This window comes from Miscanthus floridulus, chromosome 18 (assembly GCF_019320115.1).
Source record: "Miscanthus floridulus cultivar M001 chromosome 18, ASM1932011v1, whole genome shotgun sequence".
NCBI classification, from domain to species: domain Eukaryota; kingdom Viridiplantae; phylum Streptophyta; class Magnoliopsida; order Poales; family Poaceae; genus Miscanthus; species Miscanthus floridulus.
This window is the reverse complement of record NC_089597.1, coordinates 120,881,708-120,908,400: the sequence shown is the minus strand read 5'-3', so window position 1 is coordinate 120,908,400 and position 26,693 is coordinate 120,881,708. Positions and strand designations below refer to the sequence as shown.

General features: G+C 44.6%; 2 protein-coding genes and 1 long non-coding RNA gene across 4 annotated transcripts; 2 read left to right on the top strand and 1 right to left on the bottom strand.

Moving 5' to 3' along the window:
* Positions 1 to 7,071: 7,071 nt before the first annotated feature.
* Positions 7,072 to 13,397, bottom strand: LOC136520739 (2-oxoglutarate-dependent dioxygenase 33-like). The gene is made up of 12 exons (XM_066514386.1): positions 13,196 to 13,397; positions 12,647 to 12,762; positions 12,050 to 12,168; positions 11,907 to 11,970; positions 11,761 to 11,828; positions 11,269 to 11,327; positions 11,042 to 11,195; positions 10,913 to 10,932; positions 7,987 to 8,033; positions 7,596 to 7,676; positions 7,419 to 7,508; positions 7,072 to 7,318 (listed from the first exon to the last, which is right to left on the bottom strand). The coding sequence occupies exons 1-12, from the start codon at positions 13,227 to 13,229 to the stop codon at positions 7,190 to 7,192; spliced, it is 981 nt and encodes a 326-aa protein (XP_066370483.1). The 5' UTR covers positions 13,230 to 13,397; the 3' UTR covers positions 7,072 to 7,189.
* A 2,554-nt stretch (positions 13,398 to 15,951) lies between these two features.
* Positions 15,952 to 18,068, top strand: LOC136524502 (transcription factor RF2a-like). Its single transcript, XM_066517852.1, has 3 exons — positions 15,952 to 15,978; positions 16,418 to 17,015; positions 17,567 to 18,068. The coding sequence occupies exons 1-3, from the start codon at positions 15,952 to 15,954 to the stop codon at positions 17,713 to 17,715; spliced, it is 774 nt and encodes a 257-aa protein (XP_066373949.1). The 3' UTR covers positions 17,716 to 18,068.
* Positions 18,069 to 22,521: 4,453 nt separating this feature from the next.
* LOC136523011 (uncharacterized) lies at positions 22,522 to 23,864 on the top strand. 2 transcript variants are annotated; one of them, XR_010776055.1, is made up of 5 exons: positions 22,522 to 22,606; positions 22,697 to 22,757; positions 22,843 to 22,944; positions 23,485 to 23,593; positions 23,672 to 23,864. It is a non-coding gene; the product is annotated as an uncharacterized lncRNA (long non-coding RNA). The 2 variants fall into 2 exon arrangements; XR_010776054.1 differs by having other exon boundaries at positions 22,647 to 22,757.
* The last annotated feature ends 2,829 nt before the right edge of the window (positions 23,865 to 26,693 follow it).

Here is a 26,693-nt window from a genome sequence, read left to right as displayed (position 1 = left end):
GCCGCCGAGTCATCGGGGTCGGACCACCCCTATGACATAACGTAGCTTTGCCACTCAGGTTAGGGGCGGAGGGAAGACATGACGCGAGGGTCAAGGCGCTGACGGGTGCGGACACGGCCATCCACTGCTTGAGCAGGCAGGCCGCAAACCAGCTAGGGACATGGTCAGCTGCGCTTCCGGCGTTTTTTACCAAGCCCTGTCGACCTTCGTCTGCTCCGCCGCAGCCCATCAGCCTGCAGCATGTTCGGTTGGCTGATTCGTATTGTTACTGGTTCGTTTATGTGAGAGAGAAGTACTGCTGGCTGGTTTATGTGAATAGTATCCATGTGAGGGGGCTGGCCAGCCAGCCCAGCCAGCCAGCCCTAGCCGATCGGGCTGCTGTTCGGTTGTCTGGTTCATATCGTTGCTGGTTCGTGAAGAAGTACTGCTGACTGGTTTGTGTGAAAGAAAAATACTATTCCAACTAAAAATTTACGATCATTTACGACGAGCCATAGCCAACCAAACAGGCTGCATAACCACGATTGAGCGAAGCTGGGCGCGCGGGGGATGCAATGGACGACTTCGAATCGTTGGGCGATGAGCAGGGGGTGTGGAGCGGTCATCACCGGACTCCTCGAGGCCGGCGTCATCCGCCCACTGACGGTGCTTAGAGTGAGCTGCTCGGGTAGTATGGGGCCACGGTTGGTGAGAGGGAGGACCTAGGCGCAAATCTTCCGGTTCGAACGTTCGGACAGGAGCCGTGCGCCGATGATCTTCCCGCGTCCATCCGCAGCTATCGTGTCTGTTTGCAAGTAAAGTAGAAACGGGCCGGGGACGGAGGCGGCCCACGAAGCGTACGCTACTCTATGAAGCGCAGCCACGGGCCAGGGACGAGAGTAGCGTAGGTAGGTACGTATGTTTTCCTTTTTTTTTATTTTCTTTTCTTTTCCTTTTTTCTTTTCTTTTCTTTTCCTTTCTTTTTATTTTTTATTTTCGTACTTCATTTCTATTTTTGTTTTATGTGATTTCTATTATTATTTTAGTTTTTTTATATTTTATGTTTCTTTTATTTTTTTATTTCTTTTTCTTTTTTTTTCTTTTTTCCTTTTCTTTATTGTTTTTTATGTTACCTGTGATGTTCTATTTTTATCTTTTCTTTTCTTTTTTTCTTTTTGATTTCTTTTTATTTGTTTTATTTGTTTCTTTTCTAATTATGTTTTCTTTGATTCATGTTTTTATTTTTTAATCTTTCTTTATTTTTTTTTCTTTATATTTTTTATTTTCTTTTTATTTCTTTTCATGCATCATTCATTTTTTATTTTCTTTTTAAGTTTTATGTGTTTATTATTATTTTCATTTTTTATATTTTTACCTTTCTTTTATTTCTTTTCTTTTCTTTTCTTATTTTTTTATGATGCTCTATGTTATTTTTTGTGATGTTCATGTGTATAGTTGTGATGTTCTATGTTTTTTATGTTCACGTGTTATACATGTGATGTTTTTTATGTTCTCGTGGTATGCATTTAATGTTCTATAATGTATTTTTTACGATGTTCGCGTAATATACATGTGATGTTCTCGTAGTATACATGTGATCAATGTTCTATGGTGTTTTTTTATGTTCACACATTATGCATGTGATGTTTTATGATGTATTTAGTGATGCACGTAATATATATGTGATATTCTATAATGTATTTATTGATGTTCTATGATGTATTTAGTGATATTCACTTAGTACACATGTGGTGTTCTATGATGTATTTAGTGCTATTCACGTAATATATACGCGATGTTCTGTAATGTATTTAGTAATGTTATATGGCGTATTTAGTGATGTTCATTTAGTACACATGTGATGTTTTCTAATATATTTTAGGATGTTTGAAAAGTATCATGTTCTTTTAAAATTTTTTCTATTATGTGTTTTTATTTTTTCTTATGGTTTGCTCTAGATTTTATTACTTTTTATTTGTATTATGTATTTATTTTTATGTATATTATAATACTAATTTTATGAATCTAAAACTAAAATATATTCTTTTAAATAAATAATATTTTCTTACGAAGACGAAACATTCTTCTCTAAAACTAGAACATCGTCTCAGCTAAATAAAAGAAAATGTTCTATGTTTACGAAATTAATGTTCGTTAATGAAACTTTATCTAAATATATCCATATGGGGTCTTCTTTTGAAGCATTTATTATAAGAAACACAAGGGTATAATCGGAATTTAATTTAAATACTCGGTTGAGTAGTTATGACTGTTTTTAGTGTACCGCACGCAAATCAATGAAATAGAAAAATAATCTACGGACCCTCGCTTCCTGCGCGCCTACCCACGCAGCGCGCATTGCAGATTGGCCGGCGCGCGCTGGGAGCCAGCCAATTGGGCGGGAAAATTTTCGGCGGGAATAATTGGCGGGGAAAGGTGCCGAACCGATGAATAATTGGCGGGGAAAGGTGCCGGACCGATGATACCGTCCGATTGGACAGACTCTAGCACTGCCCGGACCTAGGGGTGGCTGCTGGCGCCGTGGCGGCCTCCGGGGAGCCACGGGCCTAGAAGGCCCGGATGACGCGGATCTGACCAGATCAACAATAGTAGGCGGCGTGACGTACGCAGCCAGTGTTCCATGGGCCGGCCGGCATCGTCGACGGCAGGTGAGCCCAGGTCGGCGGGGCCATCCCGCTCGCCGGCCCCGGCTCCTGCGGCGGGTGGCCGGCGTGGCACGACATCGGACCCCCAATTCCGTAGGCCTCGGCGTCAAGGCCGCGCCGCGGAGGGGGCGCGCAAGGGTAGGGGGAAGGAGGGAAGGGAGGGGAGCCGGAGGCGGCCGCCGTGGCCGAGGCGACAGCCTGCGCCGGGCCGCCGGCGCCAACGGCGGCAAGGTCGGCGACGGGGAGGAGACCGATGTGGACGAGAGGTCACACATGGCTGGCAGTAGGTGCTGCAAGGGGAAGTGGGAGGGGGAGGCGGGCGTTGGTGCTGGATAGGGAGCTGGCGCCGACGACGGCGATGAGGAGGGGCCCGCCAAGGGCTAGGGTTGCGGGGGTTGCAAGTGTTCACAGGGGGGGTTATGATGAGTAGAAGGAATGCTTTCACATGGAATTCCATGTCAATTTTTTTATGGAAAGAAGTATGTCAATGAAAATGCGAAGAAAAACAGGTGCCAACTGAAGTTGCATCAGCATAAATAAAGTCACCTAGACTTTAATAATATAACGGTTTGGAAGATGGGAAGCAAGTATTTCAACGTTAACACGTTTTATGAAATAAATATGAATCACAGATTGTTTTTCCTTAGAAAGGGGAAAAAACACATTGGGAGGCTGCGACAACAATAGTTTGTTAAGCTATATAAGAACAGAAATCAAAATATCTTGTTACCTTTAACACATTATTATAAGCTAGATCCGGTACATGCATTATTGTACCAATATATTTAGCCTACTGCTATTGCACGAGCACCATCGCTCAATGCCTCAATATTAACAATCTTCAGTCTTCTGTGCAGTGTTAATGAGCCATGAAGCAGAAAACATAGATAGCAAAAACGTCAACGATAATTAGAGCGGTCTGCAGAAAAGGTTTGAACTAGTCATTAGTTAAATTCTTCAAGAAAACGTAATTAAAATCCGCATAGAATAGCATTAAAATACAAATAGAAAATAATAATTGGATCAAACAACAGAAGACCACAAACAACCAACTTTTACAGAAGATACTATAAATGAAAAGGTCGTCGATAAATAATGGTCCAAAATGATTTACTATATTATTTGTATATATGTTGTTTTTCACACAAGAAACGGAAAGAAGATCGACAAGGAACTAACTTGCAGTAGTCCGCTAGGAATTGGATGGGCGTGGTACATTAAAAGGGTGAAAACGATCTGATTAAATTCAATTTTGAGCTTAAATTTGACTACGGTCAGATTTTGTTTGCCATTAAACTGTTCTTGACTATTGCACTAAAAGGTTTATCAAGAAAGTTTTTAAACCAATGTCTCTCATAGACAGATTTTCTCTTTACTCCCCTTCTTTTGATTTTTTATTTGAAACAGAAAATCCCCTACTCCCCTAGGGCATGCATGAACGACAGGGCCCATTAGTAGCTTTTCAGAGTTTAAAACAATCAGACTGTTCGCTTGCTTGTAAACGATGGTAAATTTTCAGCCGGGAACAGTATTTTTCTCTCATACCAAACCAGCCAATAGTAAATAATCAACGATACGATACGGACTCCCGAACATGCTCACATGTACAACCAGAACATATATACGAACGCTTCCAAAGCCCGTCCAGAAGTTACAACAGGCATCGCTGACGCACAGCCCCGACCCCGCCGGCGTAGGCTCCGGGAGCGGCGCGCCGCCCTTCGCTCGAGCCGGAGTCGGAGCCGGTGCAAGCGGCGCCGGCTCATCGCCCGCCCGCTCGTCGTTGCACAACAGCGCCATCATGTGATGATCCTCCCGCGCGGACGTCGTCGTCGTCAGGACGTCGGCGCGTCGTCCGTCCGTGCCAGCTGCTGCGGCAGACGGCGGAGCGCACGCCACCCTCGCCGACCGCATGCTGGACGCCGACGATGCGCGTGAGCTTTTGCCTCGATTGGCTCCTCTATCTCTTAGTCGATTGCTTATATAATGCCCGACCGGCGACCGGCAGGCGGCGGAGTCGATCACAGCTCGGATTCGGAGTCTCCGATCCATCACGTGACTCATCGACTGCTAGCTCGACAGGGGCCCACATGCAGGGAGAGAGAGGGCTGGCCACTTGTTGGCTCGGAAACGGTTTTGGTAGCAGCACTGCACACATCGGCTTCCATTTCTTCTCCCTGCCGTTCTTATTCTCACGTCTACTTTACCTTTACGTGCCTCTTCTTTCCCAATTCCAAACTAATTAGAGAATACTTAGTTCGCAACTTTAACGAGTTCTCATAAAAAAAATATATTAACACATATATACAGGTTCAAATTAGTGCATTATCAAGACGTATTTCGTGAACAATTTAGTGTCCAGGTGTAAGAGCTTAGTCACACTTGGCACAATACCTGAAACAAAGCCATTAGCTATAAGGTCATGCAACAACTTCAGGTTTCATCCTACAGGAGGGAGAACACTGAACACTGGATGAACCTTGGATTCTCACTTCAGTCTCTCACGAAAGCTGCAGCCAGCTAGTGGTGTTAGCAACAACAGGCATCAGTCTCAGCCTCTCATGAATCTGAATGATTTTTATTCGTGCTCAAACTGAACCAGGCAAGGTTAGCTAACAATAATCGATTGAACGAGACACTTGCGGATCATGGGATAGGATATGCGACGCCACTCAGGCTCAGCAGATTTTACCGGAGCCTTCCATCAGCAGATGGTTTGGCGAAGAAATGGAGACAATTTCGCGCCTGATGCTAAATTCGGATTTCAGAGACGGACTTGTATCATGTCCAGGCGGCTGATGCCTAAATTCAGATTTGAGAGACGGGCTTGTTGATAATTCCGTGCAGCAGCGAGAAGAAATCTTGCCCCATTTCCTTCTGATATCATCGGCATCGCAAGTCTCCAACTCATGTCAAGGTCAGATCTCAGAGACGGCATGCTTTAGTCATGTACTAGCTTGTATCATGTCCAGGCGCCTAATGCTTGTTGATAATTCCGTGCAGCAGCAAGAAGAAATCTTCCCCCATTTCCTTCTGATATCATCGGTACTGCAAGTCTGCAACTCATGTTAAGACTGACTCCAACAAAGCTACCCAAACCCAAAAATGAGTCTCGCACAGTGGCTTTGGCTATCGTATACCGGCTCCAACGGGTAACCCAATCACACGACGCATTTTGGCTATCAGCCCAAAGAAAACGTAAAAAAGCGCCCCCTCTCTCCTCGCTACGCAAATCTCCGAAGCTCGCCCGCGGAAGCAAGGAATGGCCGAGCTTCCCTTCCTTCTCGGCACACAGGGCCGCCGCCTAGGAGCACCACCTCGGCCCGCCGCTCGCCACGCAGCACAAGTTGAGCCGGCGTAGCCTTGGGCTGCTGCCGCCGTCGGGGAACTCGAGCTCAAGCTCGCGCGCGCACTCCCCGCGGTGGATCCTGCAACGACCACGCGCGGGGACGCTCCCAGCGGCGGCGGTGCATCCTTGACGGGCGCAGGTGCAGGGGCGGCCTCACGACGACAGCGGCGCGTGGGATCCGCCTGAAGCACGGCTGCGGCGGCGCTTGTCCCTCAGATCCGGTGGCAACACTCTTCTCCCTCAGATCCGGCCTGGCCGAGGTCCTCTAGGCGGCGGCGAGCCGGATCCCGACGGTGCAAGGAGGATCCGATGACCCTGCAGGAGCATCGCCCTCTCTTCCTCTTCCTCCCACGGATCTCGGTGGCTAGCGGCGGATCCGGCACCGGTGCAGCCGGAGCACCTCCACTGCGTCGAAGCACCGCCGGAGCCGAGCGTCGAGGCTGCCGCCGTCGCCGTGCTCTGCCCTGCTCCATCCCTTCCCCTCCGGTCTGCCTCTTCCCTTCTACCCTCCTCCTCTGCTCCGCTTTCTCCGATCTGCCGTGCGGAGCGTGGCGTTCGACCTCGCCGTCACCGGGGACGACGCGCGGCGCGGGGTGGCGAGGGTGGCGGCCGCCGTGGAGGGCCACGACGTGGGCGTCCTCGTCAACAACGCCGGCACTTTGGGATGGGCTCTGCTTTTGTGTCGCTGTTCGAGAGGACTGAGTTACGGTCGCGTGACCTTTTCCTATGCATAACCCAAAACCGGGAATGGGCGTCGTGTTTAGGTCTCCTTTGTTGGAGACAGTCTAAGGTTAGATTTCAGAGACGGCATGCTTTAGTCCTGTAGCTTGTAGGTATCATCGTCTGACAGCACTACACAACAAGATACGGCTGGACAAGGCATTGTTAGGATTCCATGGTCACTAAACTTTAGATCATTTTAACTCTTTGTGAGGCTCCAAACATGTGGTCTAAAGTTGTGTCTAAAGTTCAATGAACCTCACAAAAAGGGCTTTAGTTCATTAGACCACAAAAGTAAACTAAAGTTGTCTAAAGTTTAGCTCTTAATTTTAGTCAACTAAACTTTAGACGATGGAATCCAAACAGAGCCTTAATCTGCTCCAATAAGTATATTATAAAGAAACATGCTTACAGATGAAATATAATGTGCCGTTTGCAATACAGATTTATTCCTCCACATCTGCACCCAGAAAATTTACATGACAAAGTTCGTCAATACTTTCTGAACCAAATGCTCTCCGTACACAACCTTTTCGTACTTGGCAGCACCGCCGGTTTTCTCTCGGCAGAACTCAACAGGCTCTATTGCAGCATCAAAGTTTGACTGCACCATTGGTTTCAGGGGAAAAAATGAGTACGACAGTAACTAAGTTGATATGAAGTTCTGAATGCACGCTTGTGTGTGAGAGACAGCGTGCGCGTACCTCATAGAAGAACGCAACAGATACACGGTAACGAGGGGAATTGTTGACAACTCTATGAAGTGTGGGCTGATATATTCCATTTGTCCAAACCTGAACCCAGAAGGATTATAAGAGCCTGATGTTGTGAAACAATCAGATTTGCAAGCTAACGTGCAAAGAAGCAAGTAAAGAAAAAACCTTCAGCATGTCACCAATGTTACAAACAAAGGTTCCGGGTATTGGCGTTGCATATATCCACTCACCAGCGCGATTTTGCACCTGATAGATCACCAAATAATTTACACAGTTTTTTGCAGGTTTCAGCCAGTAAAGATCTAATTCCTGGAATGTGAAGATCGGATGCACAAAGCAAACTTGAAGATGCAGAGCACTGTGAAAAGTATAGAGCATCTCAAGATTGATTATCAAATCAAGCTATCATCTTGGGTACTAATTCTGTCCACGTATTAGCAGAACAGAAGAAACTGGACACAGTTTAAGAACTGGTCAAGAGAAAAGGAGGCATAAAGAGTAACATGTGAGGTGATGAATAAATTACAGATATGCATGAGATTGAAGAAACAAATACCTCAAGGGCACATATGTCATCATCCTGGTTAACCAGTGTTAGAAATCCTGCATTTTTAACCGAATGAGGAAAACGATCTCAAGATTTTGAAAATAGCCTCCACCAATCTTTGGATATAGTAACAAATATCGAGAAAACATGTGGCTTCCTTAAGAGGCAAGTAGGCAACACAGCCATGGTATTGTGTTAATGGGATAACAGTAGCCTATACTGATCAGAAGTTATCATCGTCCACAGTTTCAACAACAACAACAACAACAACAACAAAGCCTTTAAGTCCCAAACAAGTTGGGGTAGGCTAGAGTTGAAACCCAGCAGAAGCAATCAAGGTTCAGGCACGTGAACAGCTGTCTTCCAAGTACTCCTATCTAAGGCTAAGTCTTTAGGTATATTCCATCCTTTCAAGTCTCCTTTTATCGCCTCTACCCAAGTCAACTTTGGTCTTCCTCTGCCTCTCTTCATGTTACTATCCTGGCCTAGGATTCCACTACGCACCGGTGTCTCTGGAGGTCTTCGTTGGACATGTCCAAACCATCTCAACCGGTGTTGGACAAGCTTCTCTTCAATTGGTGCTACCCCTAATCTATCACGTATATCATCGTTCCGAACTCGATCCCTTCTTGTATGACCGCAAATCCAACGCAACATACGCATTTTCGCGACACTTATCTGTTGAACATGTCGTCTTTTCGTAGGCCAACATTCTGCATCATACAACATAGCAGGTCTAATTGCCGTCCTATAAAACTTGCCTTTTAGCTTCTGTGGTACCCTTTTGTCACATAGGACACCAGACGCTTGCCGCCACTTCATCCACCCTGCTTTGATTCTATGGCTAACATCTTCATCAATATCCCCGTCCCTTTGTAGCATTAATCCTAAATATCGAAAGGTATCCTTCCTAGACACTACTTGACCTTCCAAACTAACATCTTCCTCCTCCCGAGTAGTAGTGCCGAAGTCACATCTCATATACTCAGTTTTAGTTCTACTAAGTCTAAAACCTTTGGGCTCCAAAGTCTCCCGCCATAACTCCAGTTTCTGATTCACTCCTGTCCGGCTTTCATCAACTAGCACTACATCGTCCGCGAAAAGCATACACCAAGGGATGTCCCCTTGTATGTCCCTTGTGACCTCATCCATCACTAAAGCAAACAAATAAGGGCTCAAAGCTGACCTTTGATATAGTCCTATCCTAATCGGGAAGTCATCCATGTCTCCATCACTTGTTCGAACTCTAGTCACAACATTGCTGTACATGTCCTTAATGAGCCCAACGTACTTCGTTGGGACTTTATGTTTGTCCAAAGCCCAGCACATAACATTCCTTGGTATTTTATCATAAGCCTTCTCCAAGTCAATAAAAACCATGTGTAGGTCCTTCTTCTCCCTATACCGCTCCATAACTTGTCTTAATAAGAAAATGACTTCCATGGTTGACCTTCCGGGCATGAAACCAAATTGGTTCATAGAGACCCGCGTTATTGCTCTCAAGCGATGCTCGATAACTCTCTCCCATAGCTTCATTGTATGGCTCATCAACTTAATTCCCCGGTAATTTGTACAACTTTGAATATCCCCTTTATTCTTGTAGATCGGTACCAATATACTTCTCCTCCACTCATCAGGCATCTTGTTCGATCGAAAAATATGGTTGAACAGCTTGGTTAACCATACTACAGCTATGTCCCCGAGGCATCTCCACACCTCGATTGGGATACCATCCGGTCCCATCGTCTTACCTCCTTTCATCCTTTTCAACGCCTCTCTAACATCAGATTCTTGGATTCTCCGCACAAAGCGCCTATTGGTGTCATCAAAAGAGTCATCCAACTGAAAGGTTGTGTCCATATTCTCACCATTGAACAATTTGTCAAAATACTCTTGCCATCGATGTCGGATCTCATCCTCCTTTACCAAGAGATGCTCCCTTTCATCCTTAATGCACTTAACTTGGTTGAGGTCCCGTATCTTTCTCTCACGAACCCTAGCCATCCTATAAATGTCCTTCTCTCCTTCATTCGTACTCAAATGTTGGTAAAGATCCTCGTACGCTCTACCCTTTGCCACACTTACAGCTCGCTTTGCAGTCTTCTTTGCCACCTTATACTTCTCTATGTTGTCCACACTCCTGTCATGGTACAAGCGTCTATAGCATTTTTTTCTTCTCCTTAATAGCCCTTTGGACTTCCTCGTTCCACCGCCAAGTATCTTTAGCCTCGCGTCCCCTTCCTTTGGTTACTCCACACACCTCTGAGGCTACCTTCCGAATGTTGGTTGCCATCTTGTCCCACATATTGTTTATGTCGTCTTCTTCCTTCCAAGAGCCCTCTTTGATAACCCTTTCCCTAAATACCTCTGACGTCTCCCCTTTCAGTTTTCACCACTTTGTTCTTTCAATCTTAGCTTGTTTATCCCTACGGGCACGCACCTGAAAACGAAAATCTGCCACCAAAAGCTTATGTTGAGAAACAACACACTCCCCTGGTATCACCTTGCAATCCAAGCATGCTCGTTTGTCCTTTCTTCTTGCGAGGACAAAGTCAATCTGACTACAGTGTTGTCCGCTACTGAAGGTCACTAGATGAGATTCTTTCTTTCTAAAGAAATTGTTGGCTATCATCAGGTCAAAAGCTACCGCGAAGTCCAGAACTTTCTCCCCCTCCTGATTCCTACTACCATACCCAAAACCTCCATGAACTGCCTCAAAACCTGCGCTTGTAGTACCTACATGCCCATTAAGATCTCCTCCTATAAAAAGCTTCTCACTACTAGGTATAGCTCTAACCAGGCCATCTAAGTCTTCCCAGAACTGTCTCTTAGCACTCTCGTCGAGGCCTACTTGGGGGGCATACGCACTAATTACGTTCAAGACCATATGGATTTTTTTTTTCTCAATAAAAATTCTTTGGAGAGACATACTAACCATAATCTGTATGAGCTCCACTTGATTTGTCATATAATGCATGGAACACAAAAGAAAAGGAGTGAGAGCAAGTAAACATAATTGCCAGGACAAGCTGCAAAATAGCAAATGCTGGCATTTACTGATTACCAGCCAGTATCAGTGCACTGCTCTTCTGGAATATCTACTGGATAACCAATCAACCTTAACACCCAGAAAGGATCTCCAGCTGTATCCCGTTCAAAGGCATCAATCGCCCCTCCCAAAGCCAAGGCTATACCTCGCATTATCTTTCTTGAAATATCTGTAAAGATGACATAATGAACACTATTGGCGATGAACAAAGATGAATGTTTAGAGTAGGCTGAGAAGTGGACCTCTACATAAGTTGATATAGTTTTCTAGCAGTACTTCAAAATTTGATGGGTATTCTGGCCTGTATGAAAGGCAAGTGATCAGTTCCTTCAGTACAAACAACATATCTTTTTAGACTATAAGAGCAACATGAATTTAGTAGCCGCTTATAGCACAAGAAAATCATCTATTGATATTTGATACAGCTATTGTTTTTCAGTACTACTCCATCTGATGAATGGTGAAGAAAATCTGCTTGACAGATGGAAGGTAGTGTGTCAATGCTTACTAAGTTGCATGGTAAGACATGTTTGCACTTAGTTCATCATACATTGGTATGTTTACACACAAAAAAGGGGTAAGTGTAAACCTATTTGATATCTTCCCCTTTTCAATTTTTAATCCACATGAACAAGCTAGACTTGAACACACTTTTCAAGAGATGCAGACATTTGCAGTGCTTGAAGATGTACCTTGAGAACAGAGATGAAGTTGGAATTTGGAAACATACATACCATAAGTTAGATCCTTCCATTGGTTTAGCGAGATCTCCATATTTGCCAGGTCTAATAGGAGTATAGCACTGCCATATTTGTTCTCAGGGATTAGCTCTGAACAGCTCAAAGCACGACATGGAAATAAAGAGACAAAGTAAACTTACATCGATTGCTTCATGCATATCAGGCTTACCCTTGGTAATATTCTCCCCTAATCCTTGATACCCTCTGAAAATAAATAGTCAGAAATTTCCCAAAGACCAAACATAGAGCCAGAAAGTAACAGGACATGTTTAAGCAACCACACCTATATCCACTCTGAGGTGTCATCTTAATTTTTAATTTTTCCTCATAAGGAAGATGAAAGAATTTGCGGGTCACATTCCTGACTTCCCTCATCAGCGACTCGTCAATACCATGGCCTTTCTGTTAACATCATACATGCAGCATTTTCCTGGGTTAGCTTTTACAATAACAGATTGTTTAAAGATTCAGCTTTTTTCACTGAACAAAAAGAAAAGCCAACTGTACATATGCACCTACGCAAGACAGGGTATGGTATGACATCGGTACTTTACAAGATCCTACTGAAGTGATCCAGCACATACCTCATACATCGTTAATGATAAATATCCACGTTTGATATCAAACAGTCTACATAAGCATGCTTTGCTGATATGATTTGCTAAAAATTTTCAAACTGATGTTTTCCAAAAAAAAAAAAAAAAAAAACTGGGCTGTTTACTATCACAAAGTTGATGAGTCACTGTTTCCAGTCTTCGTTTCAATGTTGAAATACATCTTCATCGTTAGTGAAAAGTAACCTACCCCAGGTCCCCAACCGGCTTCTGTGGTTAGCTTTTCAAGCAGGTTTGCTGTTATCAGAGAGTTAACGAGTGGTTACCACATAGAAGAATCCGGCCTCTTTGCAAGCATCGTCCAGCAACCGGACAACCTGCAGCAAATCCTTGTCGTTGGCCATGCTTGGATCATCAATCTTTTCGACAAGCGGGCTGATATCTGGAAATGATAGGAACGAACAAACACACTCGTTATAATATCGAGAGCTGGAAGCACAAAGGGAGAGGGCAAAAGACAGAAGCTGCTGCATCTACTGAAGCGAGCGAGAGGAGCTGCGTCCCTTCGCTTGCAGAAGTTACTAGCACTGCTGCGGCAGGAGGCGCGCAAGAATCGGGGGCCGCTGACTCTGAAGCCTGATGCCCCGCCGCATGGAACATTCAGCCCAAACGGGCATCTCAGGTTCTTGGGGATGAGGATGGGAGGAAGGTTTTACAGAACGATGGAGGTGGAAATGCGGGGAACGAAATTTGGGTGCCTCAGCGGTCAGCGCAGAGCAGAATCTGATCCGGATACCCCGAATCTTGAATCTTTGGAGGGAGAATTGCATCCAGAGAGCAAATGGAATCCAATTGAAGAATTAGTTAAGGCGTACCGAGCAAGGGGATCGATTTGAAGTCGGAACCCATGGTGCGGACTGCAGACAGGGAGGGAGAGAGATTTGTTGGAGATAAAAAGCGACGACGCTGATCGTGGGAGCGAGCGGCGATGGCTAGAAGTGGCACTCCCGGTGCGGTCAGCAAGTTGCGTGACGGCTTGTTCACTGCTAGCTCTATTTTGCCTCAATTATGTGGTGTGTGTGACGCCGGAGGTGTTTGTTGCGTTATGCTGTTTTGTCGCTGCCAAAAAGCAGCCACCGGAAGCGGCACGTTTAACAAATTGCACTCTCACCTTCGAGCTCTGTGACGTCAGATTGAATCCGTTATTTAGGACCTGTTTGTAAGCCTGGGCGTTCGGGTTACCCGATTTTTTTCGGGTCGGGTAATTCGGGTAATTCAAAATTCGGGTAATGAAAATTGCTACCCGATATTACCCCCGAAAAAACACTACCCGCAAATTCGGGTACCCGATAATTCGGGTTCGGGTTCGGGTATTACCCGATATACCCAAATTTACAGAAAACAACCAACTACACTAAATTTCAGTAGCGATCTATACATAATTTCAGCAGCAATTTATATAGAATTTCAATAGCAATTTGTAGAGAATAATATATTACAATCACTCATTCAAATAGAGAGAATTATATTCTAATAAAGTGATAAGTTAAATGGTTCAGCTAACAACACATGATAAATACAAAGACAAAAACAAATCTTTGGGTAGTTCGGGTAGTTTGGGTACTGGAGGATATTACCCGAATTACCCAAACTAATTTCGGGTAATCAAAATCGCTATCCGAATTTGGGATCGGGTACCTCGAGTTCAGGTAATTCGGGTCTAGGTTCGGATAATTCGGGTACGGGTAATGGGTATCGGGTATTTTGCCCAGGCTTGCCTGTTTGGATCAAAGAATTTCCAAAAGAATTTTGGACCAACAAAATCCAAAGAAAAGGAATCACTTCATAGCGTTTGGAACGAAGGAATTTTGAATTCCTTTCCAAATAGTAGTGCAAAACAAAGAAAATAAAACATTCACTCTAATCCAAGAAAAAGAATCTTTGCCCTATGCGGTAATGCATGGTTGAAGACGTCCGTCCGGACGAACTAACCCTGACCAGCCCGCACCGCCCGTCCATGCTGCGTGCCATGCCCCTCCCCCCGTGCCCGCACCACCCACGCATCGTAATCCACCGCCGCAGCCCATTACCGGGCGCTGTCTCCTAGCGTCAAGCGGCTCACGCCTCCCAGTGTGTTCTCCTTCCCCGTCCATTCTCACGTCCTAGACCTAACTAGAGGCCAGTGCTTGGATCGGTGTACCCTAGGAGCTGAGTGCCAGGTGTGGTGCCCGCGCGAGGCCTAGCGAAGCATGGCGCCGTGGGCAGGATCCAGTTATCCGAGGCCACTGCCGAGGTCCGTGCCGCCGATGAGCTCCACACCGGCGACCTCCGCGCCACTCTGTGGCATCGAGCTCTATATGTTTCATGCGTTTTAGATGTATGTTTCAAATGTTCTAGAGGTATGTTGCAAGTGTTTTATATGGATATTACAAAAGTAGATGGTGAGATGTTGCATATGTTGCAATGGTTGTACATGGTATGTTGCAAGCTTATGTTTCCAATGTTTCATCTGTTTTTTCAGACGTATGTTGTATATGTTTTTACAATGGTTTCAAGTGTTTTTCAGATTTTTTTGCAAGTGTTTCAAATGCATGTTTTAAATTTTTAATCTGTCTTTAGACGTATATTGCAAGTGTTGTATCTGCATGTTTTAAAAGTAGATTAGGTGTTGCATCTCCCTCCTCACCTTCTACTGCTCGCCTTGGTGTCTCCTCCTCCTCCTGGCGCCGGCTGGGCATCCGCCGCGGCAAAAAACCAAAACGTCATATAATTTAAAAATGAAGAGAGTATTATGAAAGAACACTGGTGGATGAATATTATTTCGTGCCTGGTGTTCTCAACGAGTGGTAGTGGTATATCATCTCCTGGATTCAAACTAGGTCAATAGTGATGAGCTTAGAGCTCATTTGGTGCAGCTCTTGCACTGGCTTTTCTATGGGCTCTAGCACCAGAGCCCGCGAAGCCATACCAAACGCATCACCTATGAGAAGCGCTTCTAGAGCCACATGGGAGGAGCTGGAGCCCCTTTTCACGAGAGGAGTCAGAGCCCCGAAAAGTGGCTTCGCCTGTGGGGCTCCGGCGCCAACGGAGGAACCGTGCGGGCGAAGCCCTGCCAAAGATCGGCGCTGCTACCAGCGTCTAAAAAGCTAAGGTTGCCAATTTGAGTCATGTGAGAAATAATAACCGATGGAATGGGCAGATTAGGTTCTGAAAGAAAGTTAAAATATATCTTGGGCAGAAAGAAGAATTTTAATCGGAAAACCTGTCAAAGGATGCAACATTTTTGAAATATATAAGTAGCAGGCGCGATGGTACACATCCAACGTTTTTCCCGTTTATTTATTATATATCGAATCACCAAACCACCCGGTTCCTCCCAACACGAATTACACACATACTCCTGGCGGAAACACAGCAGCTACGCACAGATGATGACAGAAAGCAACAGCATGCGTCGATAACTTGAAGCGCCAAGAAAGAAGCTGCCATCACGAGGACGAGGAATCGTTTCTTACAGCACGCAGAGTTTGTTGACGCATGTGCAGCCATCAAAGCGTGAAATTGTGCAGGGTATTAAAACACAGGTTTCCCCACAGTAGTTCCTCGCACTGGCTTGGCAAATTCGCTCGCGATGGTGTTTAAGCGCAGGACGGGGGAGGTATGCAGGGTGCGGGCGGCCATGGCCGTCGGCGGAGCTGCTGCCATCAGCTGCAGAAGCAGCAGCATTGTCATGGCCACCGCTGCAGCTGCCCTGCCCCTCCTCCTGCCACCACCACTCTCCATGCTTGCTTGCTGCCCTCTCGGTGACTGACTGCTACTAGTCTACTACAATATACCTACTCCAATATGCTTAATCTATTTTGTTTGTTTTGCTGCGCTCCCAATGCAAGGATCCATGCATTCTTTTTATAACCAGTTGGGGTTAACGTACGCTCTACTCCTGTATCATCCTCATATCATATCATATCTTCATCGTATTATTACTCTCGTCGGTTCTCTGGTCGGTTTCTAGACTGATAAATTCGACTGATGCTAATTTATTGTAAGACAAAAATACTATTGGCTGATAGCTCTGACCGAAATCAACTAGTGAACAGGCTGTATATGTCAAGTTGCAGGCGGGGCGGGTTTTTAGCGTAACCCGTCCGCTCGCCCCGCAAAATTGGGCTTCGTGGCTGTTGTGGACCAGCTGCAATTTTTTCGTGGGCCGAAGACTTCCAGACCTCCGAGCCCGTTGGGCCAGCGAGAAGGCTCGCAGCAACCCGCAAGACCCGCAACATCCTCTTCTCCCGCAACACCCGCAACACCCTCTTCTTCTGCTCTCCCTTCCATCGCCGGGCCACCGCCACCGTCGGGCCAGATCTGAGGTTGCCTTCCGCCTCCCGGACGGCCTGGGCCTCGGCGGCGGCGGCGGCGGCGGCGGCCCCGACGGCGACGCCTTCGACGAGATCGGCTCCGAGGATGACCTCTTCTCCACCTTCATGGACATCGAGAAGATCTCATCCTCCGGGCCCTCCAACCGCGACTGCGACCGCACCGCCGAGGCCTCGTCTCCGCCGCGGCAGCTGAGCTCGGCCCCAGGATTACAGAATCTCCGAGGTGCGGCGACGGCGGTCGGCGACATGGAGGCCGCAGTGCCCAGCCGTGTTGCGCTCTCCACGGCGAGCCGCCTCCCGAATCGCCACGCCGTGGCAGGTGCTCCGTCTCCTTCGCTCCCGATTCTGGCTCCGTTTTGTCAGTTTGTTAGAATTTGGATGCGATTTTGGGAGTAAGTAGTTAGTAGCACTTCTTAGTACCTTTCAGTGGATAAGGTCAATAGGGCTGGGGCATGTACCAAGTAGGATTCGTGCTGTTCACGCGGTTCCTGTGGAGCTAGAACTGTGGGGGATTCCACGTAGTATGAGAGCGGACAAGTGCTGTTCCGCTTTGGCAAGGATTTTGCCGTTACTGCCAATACTGTGAAGAGAGAATCCTTCCGTTTCATGGAAATATTGTTTATCATCTATTTTCATGGAAATATTGTTTATCATCTATTTTCATGGAAATACTGTGAAGAGAGAATCCTTCCGTTTCATGGAAACATTTGTGCCAATACTGGAGGCACAAATGTGCAATCAAGAACTGTGCTAGCTATATGATGACTTCCAATTTACATGGAAATATTGTTTATCATGTCATAGGTCCATGATTACTCTTGTAGACTTTCTGATATAATCTTTCGTGTTGATTTTCTTCATGTTGTGCAGGAGATAGATCTTTCATTTACAAGGGAAGATGCCAAAGTCTTGCAATTCCTATGGCTCTATCAGCAGCTGCGCCAGGCAAAGGTGGTGTGCTTGATCGGCCAGTAGAGAAAACTACCCCTGGTCGTCAGTCTGAATTTGATGTGAAGTAAGTGTCATCCACTATCACCTCTGTTTTTCAATTCTTAGTAAGTTTAACTTCAAGAACTGTGGGGATATGAGTTTTGCGTTGTCTGAGTTACGCTCTTAGTTTGAAACAGCTGATCAATCACAAATACATCATTAAGTGGTTTCAAACAGACAAAGAAGTTGCCAACTACTCCGTATCCGTTTCACTGTGGTTACTGGAAGAACACTTAACAATTTATTCGTGCACAAAAAGATTAACTGAAATATTCCATAGACACTGAAGGGTAAGGAGTACTTCCAACTGAACTTGATGGCTGCACATCTATTTTCGTATTGCCATGTGCAAGTTCCTTCGCTTTTCTAGAAACTTGTTTTTGATGTTACCATCATCAACTGGGCCTCATCATGGAATCAAATGCAATGCTATCTTTTAGTCTGCTTTGGTATGGAGGGAGAAATTTCTTGGACAGCTAGTACCTATTGCCACAATTGGTAGGTATATGGTTGCTTCTAGTTTGGTAGGCAACCTTCTTGGTGATACTACATAAACATGGGTTTGATAATAACATTATAAGTGTCTGAAATGTGGGATCCTCACTTTGAAAGCTATTTTCTAATTTTACATGTGTTAAGTGTTAGTAAGATAATATGATCAAAGACTTTTTATTGATTTGTGCGGTGGTTGTCAGGATCAGATTTTTCTTGCATGCAAAGTACAAATGGCACCTTGCAAACATTTGTTAGTCTTTTGCTGATCAAAACTGCTACACGAAATTTGATTGATCAGTCTCTCTTGATCAGTCTATTTGGTTGTCCTCTAGCTTATCATGTTATTGTATTCTAACTAGATGTGCTGGTGTGGACATGGCAACCCTGCCATCTGAGCTTGCGCCAGAAGAATTGAGTGGTCAAGAAGCAGATCAACAAAGCAGTAAGCATACAACTTCAAGGAGTATGAACGTGAAGAAGTCATTGCTAGTGAAACGGATGTCATCTGCTGTTAATGCTCCAAAGCCTCCAACAGAGAAGCGGAGGAAGTCATCTGCTTCGAACGTGCAATTTGTGAGGTCCCCGCTACTGAATAGGATCATAGCATCGCCAAGGATGCGCCACTCCAGAGCCAAACACCAGAGGTCACCATGTGCAGGATTGTCATCTTCAACCTTACCTGATGATACAAGAACGACTGCTTCTCCTAATCTTGGCAAAGATGCAGCATCAAGGAGCGTGGATAGGATCAAGTCCTTGCTGTCGAAACGGAAGTCATCTGTTGTTAATGCTTCAAATCATTCAGAAGGAATGCAGAGGAAGTCATCTGCTTCACGTGTGCATTATGTGAGATCTCCGGTACTTAATAGAATGCTACAGTCACCAAGGATGAGCCAGTCTCCGGTACTATCTGCAAGATCATCATCTTCGTCTTCATCTGATGATACAAGAATGGTTATTTCTCCTGATCTTATCCCAGGTTAGATTTAACTTCCTGCATATTGAAGCAACCAGTTTATGTCTCAAATTTTTCATTAGCATCTTTAATTTCTTTATTAAGAGTGTGTATATATAATTATACATGTGCCATTGGGCCTTGGTCACTAAACCCTAATAGAACAAGCCTGCGAATTGCGCCTGCTGCCTCTTTTGATGGATATAATTCGGCTCTTTGTTATTTTTGTTGTTGCAGCTGACTTGCCACTGTTTTTTCTTTAACAAAATGAAATAGCCTTCAACACTGCACAAAATGAAATAGCCTTCAACCCTAAGGCCAATGCTCTGTACCATCCCCAACCCAATCTGAGTTTAAGTCCTAAGAGGTTAAGACCAAGTCTGGTGCTTGTCTCCTTCTAGTGTAATTTTTGCATCTATGAATCGTTTGAGTTGGGGGCAAACTGATTCATTGGTACGAAAATTCATTATTACTTGGTCCTGTTTCTACTGTCCTGGTCCTTTAGATGAATTTTCGTGTTGCATGAGATGCCTTTAGTTACTGACTATGTATACTTTAGTAAATGCTTGTACTAATGAATACTTACATACTTATTGTATAGATGCATCAAGACCAATTAAGAGACGTAAACTTAGATCTGATGTGTGGAAAGAATTTGAGCCTATTTATGAGGGGAATCTAGTAGTACAAGCTAAATGTATTCATTGTTTAGAGCTCTTGTCTGCTACTCGAGATAATGGTAGAAGTGCTTGTCGTAGGCATTTGAAAGTGTGCAAAGAAAGGACTAGAATGAACCAGTTAGTTGAAAGCATGAACACAGGACTATCCCCTGATTCACTAGCTTTGAAGAATTGGAAGTTTGACCAAGAGGTCTCACGTAAAGCCATGGTCAACTTTATCGTATTGCAGGAGCTGCCCTTTAGTTTAGTTGACCATGCACCGTTTCAGAAATTTATTGCTACCTTAAATCCTTGGTTTACCATAGTGTCTAGAACTACAGTTGCTGAGGATATTATGAGCTCATATGAGGATCGAAGGTTAGCCCTTCGGGAAACTATCAAAAATTCAAATTCAAGGGTCTGTCTAACTGCTGATATGTGGACTTCAAATCAGAACCTAGGTTACTTGTGCATTACTTGCCACTTCATTGATAATGACTGGATGTTGCAGAAGAGAATAATAGGTTTTGGTCTTGTAGCTTCGCCCCATGATGGTTTTACTTTGTTTAATGCATTGTTGAAGTGTTTGCAAGAATGGAAGTTAGAGCACAAGGTATTTAGCATCACATTAGATAATGCAAAGAACAACAACAACATGGTTGGTTCCTTCAGGAAAAATCTTTCAGAAAGACACCTTATGCTTGGAAATGGTGATCTGCTACATATGCGTTGTGTAGCGCATGTGTTGAACCTTATTGTCAAGGAGGGATTTAAGGTGATAGATGGTGCTACTGACCGCATTCGAGATAGTGTCAAGTACATTAGAAGCTCACAAGCCCGTAAACAACGTTTCGAGGAAATCATTGTACAATTAGGTATATCCTGTGAGAAGAGACCGTCTCTTGATGTTCCAACTCGGTGGAACTCAACTTATTTAATGCGGAAGTCTGCAATAGAGTATAGGGCAGTCTTTGATGTTATGGAGTCACAAGATCCTAATTACATGGACAAGCCTTCTAATACAGATTGGAACATGGCAGACCTACTTTGCAATGTGTTCAAACCCTTCTATGATGCTACAAATGTAGTTTCTGGTACATTATACCCAACAGCAAACCACTGTTTCCATGTCCTATGGGAAGTCAAAGGAAAAATAGAAACTTTGGAATCAAATACAGATATTTCCATTGCAGTTATGGCGAGCAAAATGAAACTGAAGTTTCAGAAATACTGGGATATATGCTTGTTACAGATATGTGTTCCAGTAGTTCTAGATCCTAGGTTTAAGCTCAGTTTTGTATCATTTCGTTTGGACGCTGGTTTTGGTGATAAAGGTCCAGCATACACTGAAATGGTAAAGACCACATTGCAAAATCTGTTTTCTGCATATTCATCAATGGCACCTGATTTAAACTACTCACAACCAGAGCCCAATGATGGAAGTATTGATGAAGATGACTGCTGGGCAGACTTTGAACAACATCTTGCAGCACAAAAAAGGAAGAGAGTGAAAAGTGAGCTTGACACATATCTGCAAGATGATCTTTTCCCTCGACAAAAGAAATTTGATATTCTGCATGGTGGATGATGCATTCTACAAAGTATCCTGTGGTTTCTCGTATGGCAAGGGATGTGTTTGCAGCACCCGCATCGACTGTAGCTTCTGAATCTGCATTTTCCACTAGTGGAAGAATTGTTAGTGACTACAGAAGCCGACTAACAAGCAAGAAAGTTCAAGCCTTAGTATGCCTGCAGGATTGGTTGAGAGCAGAAGGTACATTTTCTTTGAATTGTACAAAGTAGCATATTGTTAGTTTGAGTATTGTTGTTTGAGCAATAACGACACCTTATAACTCATTACTCGCTCTTGTTTCAGGTTTATCAGATGTTAAATTATCAGAAGATGATATTGGCGATGGTGACGATATTTGAGGAAAGGAGGTGTCAGGTTGAGCAAAGAAGGGTGGCAAAGAAGGGGTGCAAGACACGGAGAACTGGAGAAGAAAATGACATTTTTTTTTTGTCTTTGTAGATATAGAACTCCTTTCAGTTTAGCATTTCAACTTTATTTATGTTACTGTCTTTTGGAATTCTTAAATATTTGGTCTTGGATTATTGCAGTGGGGGCATGGCTCCTTTTCCAGATCTCGTTATTCCTTTCTCAGGCTATCTATCATATTTTCTGTGCCATTGCTTATTTCCTGGACTTAGATTCATGTTATCTCAAACATGCTGCTTAATGGCTCACAGTTTTGTACCAAGTAAGCTTGCTGCGATTACTATTGTATTGGTCTTGAGTAACATCCTATTCATGCATGGTGAGTGACATTAGGTATGAAAAGCTAGTCGGAGAACAGTTCTCAATATCTGATGCAGATTACTGCGTGTTCCATTCTCCATATAATGCCAGGTGGTTATCATCCAATGCGCATGAACTCCGGAAATGAGTAAGTATTATCATCTCTGTTTTTGTTTCCTAAATTCTGAACTTTTCATTATAAGTCATTATATTATGTAGTTGTTAACTTGATATGATAGTACTGCACAATCAGGTTGCTACAGATTACAGAACACGTATTTACTATACCACTTGCACTTTGAATGACACATGTTGCTATCCACTGGTTTCCTGACTTGGACACACCATTTCCTTGTCAGTTTTTCCCTTGCCATCCAGTTTCATGTCAAGCTGATTGTCCTAATTATTTATTTTTCTATCCCTTGTTTGATGTCTTCTTATGCAGCAACTTCAGGTATTGCAGGGTCTGTGCAGATACAATGCACCGATCTCTGCTCCTCCTCAGGAGACAGGTTTGTTTGTTTAAAATTTAGAACATCTTAGGTGTACCAGGTTAGTCGTTGGTCAGTCCATAACTTTGCGACGTGTGGTGCCTATCTTAGGTGTACCAGACGCTCTTGTTCCTATTGATCCACTCAGTCCTCAAGTAAATCTTCAACCAGGGTACTGTTTCTGTGCTTTGGAAATCTGACTTGTATCTACTTTTTCTCTCTCTTATATATATGTAGATTTGACTTTGCTTGTGCAGGGAGACAGCTGCAGTTTGGGTATCATTAAATGTTCCATGTGGGCAACCGCCTGATTTATATGAGGGTGAAATATTCATTACTGCAGTAAAGACAGAATTAGAGTAAGCCTTTCCTTGCTCATTTCTATCCTGTTGTCTTAGATGTAAAAAAAAGTTGCCTTTAGTCTTACAGAAAAAGAGCACCGAACGAATCCATCTTATTTGGCATGCTTGGTCAGAAAAACTAATTCTTACTTATAATGCTGGCCCAAGTGTTCACATGTATGTTAGAACAAGAGATGCCATTAAGCATATTCTATATGAATATATCGGATATACAGTGGTGGATGATTATTCATTAAGTGATATATAGCTTTTATTAAAATTTGTTACTTGAGATGTCAAATTCAGAATCTTGAGTAACCTTGTAAGTTTACCTGCTTATATACCTTTCTACCTTTAAAAAAATCTAGAAGGATTCAGGTCAAGTAAGTATGAAACAATCACGTTACTCTAAAGAAATTGTTTCACACCGCTCTTGAACAAGAATCCCAAGTTTAAGTGTCACGATATGATACCTGCATGCAGACACAAATGTCCAGGTGACATTAGCTTTGATTTCTGGGTTATATACTTTCTTACTGACCTAATTTCTGGTAGCAGTTCCAGAACATAATCTCTACCAAAATCTGAAAAGTACAGGCTACATAGAGAATTAAGAAGTTGTCTTGACCTCACTGGACCCAGAGACTACTCGTCACCAGAGGAAATGGTATTCTGCTCTGATAATATATTCTTAAGGATTAACCATGTTATTCCTTTTTTTTTCTAATTGTGCTATAACATTTAGGTACAAAAACTAACATCAGCTTCTACTGCACTGAGGAGGGTGTTGGATAATCCAGCACCCCAGGACTGTCAAGAGAATAATGGATTTGGAGACATGATGGATGAAGATGTTATGAACAATGTTTCAGTTCGCTTGAAGTTAAGCCTTACTGTTTGGGATTTCACTCTCCCAGTGACACCTTCTTTACCTGCTATTTTTGTTGTATCCTGGCAATATTCCTTTTTACTATGTTCCATTTCCATTTCTGTGCAGCAACACATAATTAGAACCGCATATTAGAATTTATGATTGAATTGTCATATCGGTGTCTTGTTGCAGCTACTAACAATTCGCATTTGAGTTGAGGACATATGGATGTGTTCTCCTTTGACTACATGTTATATATCTGAAACTGTCATTGAAGATCGATTCTGTTTGGAGCATGGCACTGAAGGATGGTATAGTGCACTGGATCATCACTTTAGGAAACATAATACATAGATACTGTATTGTACGTCTTGCGGGTCTTGCGGGTTTTGCATATAAGTTTGTTGTGTCCGCGGAACACTTGTCCGCAAGATCCGCAGCTTTGTGACAAGCCGCAAGCCCACTAATAAACTTTGCGGCAAGCGAGGCGGGTTAGCGGCTGGCCGCGAACGAGCCCACCTACAAGTTGATGTATATATCAAATCAAATCCTTTATTTCGAAGCCAAAGTCACTTTAGGACTGTTCATACAAGAGTCCCAGCTCCAGCATGGTCGTTCGATGCCTATCCTGGCTATCCAGCAGCAGCCCACGCGCACACGCATTGCTGCCTCCAGAGGCTTCTTGCCACGTGTTGCTGCCTCCAGAGGCTTCTTCGAGTCCAACTGATACCTGCCCACTGCCACCTTCTCGGACGTGCCTCCGGCGCTTGCTCCCTCTTGGCCCTCCGCCATTGCAGCCAGAGGCGGAGCTCCCCGTACGGCACAGTTGGCGCAGCTGCCCTACCTACCGTCCGTCGGAATGGAGAACCCAGAACCACCACCTCACTAGCTCTTCCTCCTCTGTCCCGGTGACTCTTTGAGGCGCAGGCAAGCGACGCTGGCGCCCGGCCGTAGTGCGGACAGATTAAACGCCAGTTCGTGACTGCACCAACACGGCTACACGAGTACGAAGGCCAAGCGTAACCATCGCCAACTTCCACTACAGGAGACGCATCCTTTGCCGAGAGCAATTGTACTTGACAAAAAAAGGCTTTGCACTTGGTAAAGAGCTGTCGGCATATTCCTTCCCGACAAAGGCTTCTTTGCCGAGTGCCGCATCTCGGACACTCGGCAAAGGATTTACCGAATGCCTTAACGGCTCTCGGCAAAGAAAAGCCGCCATAACTGTCAGGTCACGGTGACGGCCCCTTTGCCGAGTGCCACGAGTCGACACTCGGCAAAGAAATGTGTTTTTTATTTTTTTTAAAAAAAACTTATTTGACGAGTGCCTGAATCTGGCGCTCGCCAAATCTTTTTTTTTGCATTTTCTTTACCGAGTGCCTTGACCATGGCACTCGGCAAAGCTGAGAAACTAGGTGTCCCAGATTTCCAGCTTTGCCGAGTGTCATGGTCATGACACTCGGCAAAGAAGTGAAAAAATTTAAATTTTTTTGGTTTTTAGTCTTCCATCATTGCAAACAAGATATACATCATATATATATATATATATATATATATATATATATATATATATATATATATAACACAACTATATCTCACACAAATATATATATATAATACAAATGTATATCACAATCCACCACAAACACAAACATAGCATACAAGTATCATAATCTCGACTCCCAAGTCCAAAGTCCAAACACACCAGCATAGTTCACAAATGCATTATATCACAACGGCTGCCATTTGAAGCTCACGGCGACGGTCCGAGTTGGGATGGCCCAAAGTGCGATCCCGGCGACCCTCCGAGGTGGTTCGACGCCGCCCTCGATTGATGCTGCACAAAATAGAAGAGATAAATATGCAAGATAAATATCCGCCACTACCACCACCACCACCACATCACCGCCATCACCAATACTTCACCACCACCACATCACCACCATGACCACCACCACCACCACACCACCATGAGCACCACAACACCGTGACCACCACCACCACCACCACACCACCACCACTAGGTTTCTCTAGGTTTCACTAGGTTTCTCTAAGTTTCAGCATAGAAAGTAAAACTTCATACTTATACTCATCGGGGTAGAATCAGGACGTTGTGGAGGTGGATCTGGAGCAAGCAGCGTCTGTGGGATCGTCCAACCTTGTTGCTGGCCAATTTGCTGCATAAACTTGATCATCTCGGCCATCTGCCGCTGATCTTGCTCTCGCTGGGCCTCCAAAGTCTGTAGCCTCTGCCGCTCGGCCTCCCGCTCGGCCTCCAGTTCCTGCACCTGGACCTGTAGCATTTGACCCCAATGTTTCAATAATGCATAGGTAAGGTATGTAAAAGTCAAAGAACGACGAATGAAACAGGAATGCTTACCTGGAGTGCCGACACCGCGGTCGGCCGTTAGCGTATGAGCACGCTTGAGCTCGTGCTCGCTGCTCGGAGCTGGTGGAGAGGAGTAGAGGCCGTGTCGAGGACGCTGTCGCTAATCCAGAACCGTCCATGCTTCTTGCCTTGCCCCACCCTCATCACGAGCTCAGGATCAAGGCACTCCTCGGTTCTCGGATCATAGCCCAGCCCATGGACTGACCTTGCCGCCTCCGTGTACGAAGAGAGGCGGGTGTGGACGCTGGAGTTAGTGTATGCCTCAAGCGGGGCATCTGGGTCGTACTCTATGTCGGCCGTCGCCTTGCCCATGTGAGCCAGAGCATATGCCTTGAGTTGACCAACTGGCTGGCCACCGTGTGCATCCGACTACGAGAAAGACAACAACATGTGGTTAGAAATGATGCAGAATTGAGCGCGGCTAGATTAGAGCAATGGCGGAGACTTACATATGCCTTTGCATATTTGCTGAGGCTGCGGCTGCCCTGATGGTGAGGTACACTTGGC

Excerpts from the sequence above, each read along its gene's own strand:
- LOC136524502 (XM_066517852.1), top strand. The coding sequence starts at position 15,952 with ATGGTGTTTAAGCGCAGGACGGGGGAG. Across the intron at positions 15,979-16,417 it reads TTAAGCGCAGGACGGGGGAG|GCTGTATATGTCAAGTTGCA; the intron begins GTATGCAGGGTG and ends ACTAGTGAACAG. Across the intron at positions 17,016-17,566 it reads GAATCGCCACGCCGTGGCAG|GAGATAGATCTTTCATTTAC; the intron begins GTGCTCCGTCTC and ends CATGTTGTGCAG.
- LOC136520739 (XM_066514386.1), bottom strand. The coding sequence starts at position 13,229 with ATGGGTTCCGACTTCAAATCGATCCCCTTGCTCG. Across the intron at positions 12,763-13,195 it reads CAAATCGATCCCCTTGCTCG|ATATCAGCCCGCTTGTCGAA; the intron begins GTACGCCTTAAC and ends TATCATTTCCAG. Across the intron at positions 7,677-7,986 it reads ATGACATATGTGCCCTTGAG|GTGCAAAATCGCGCTGGTGA; the intron begins GTATTTGTTTCT and ends GTGATCTATCAG.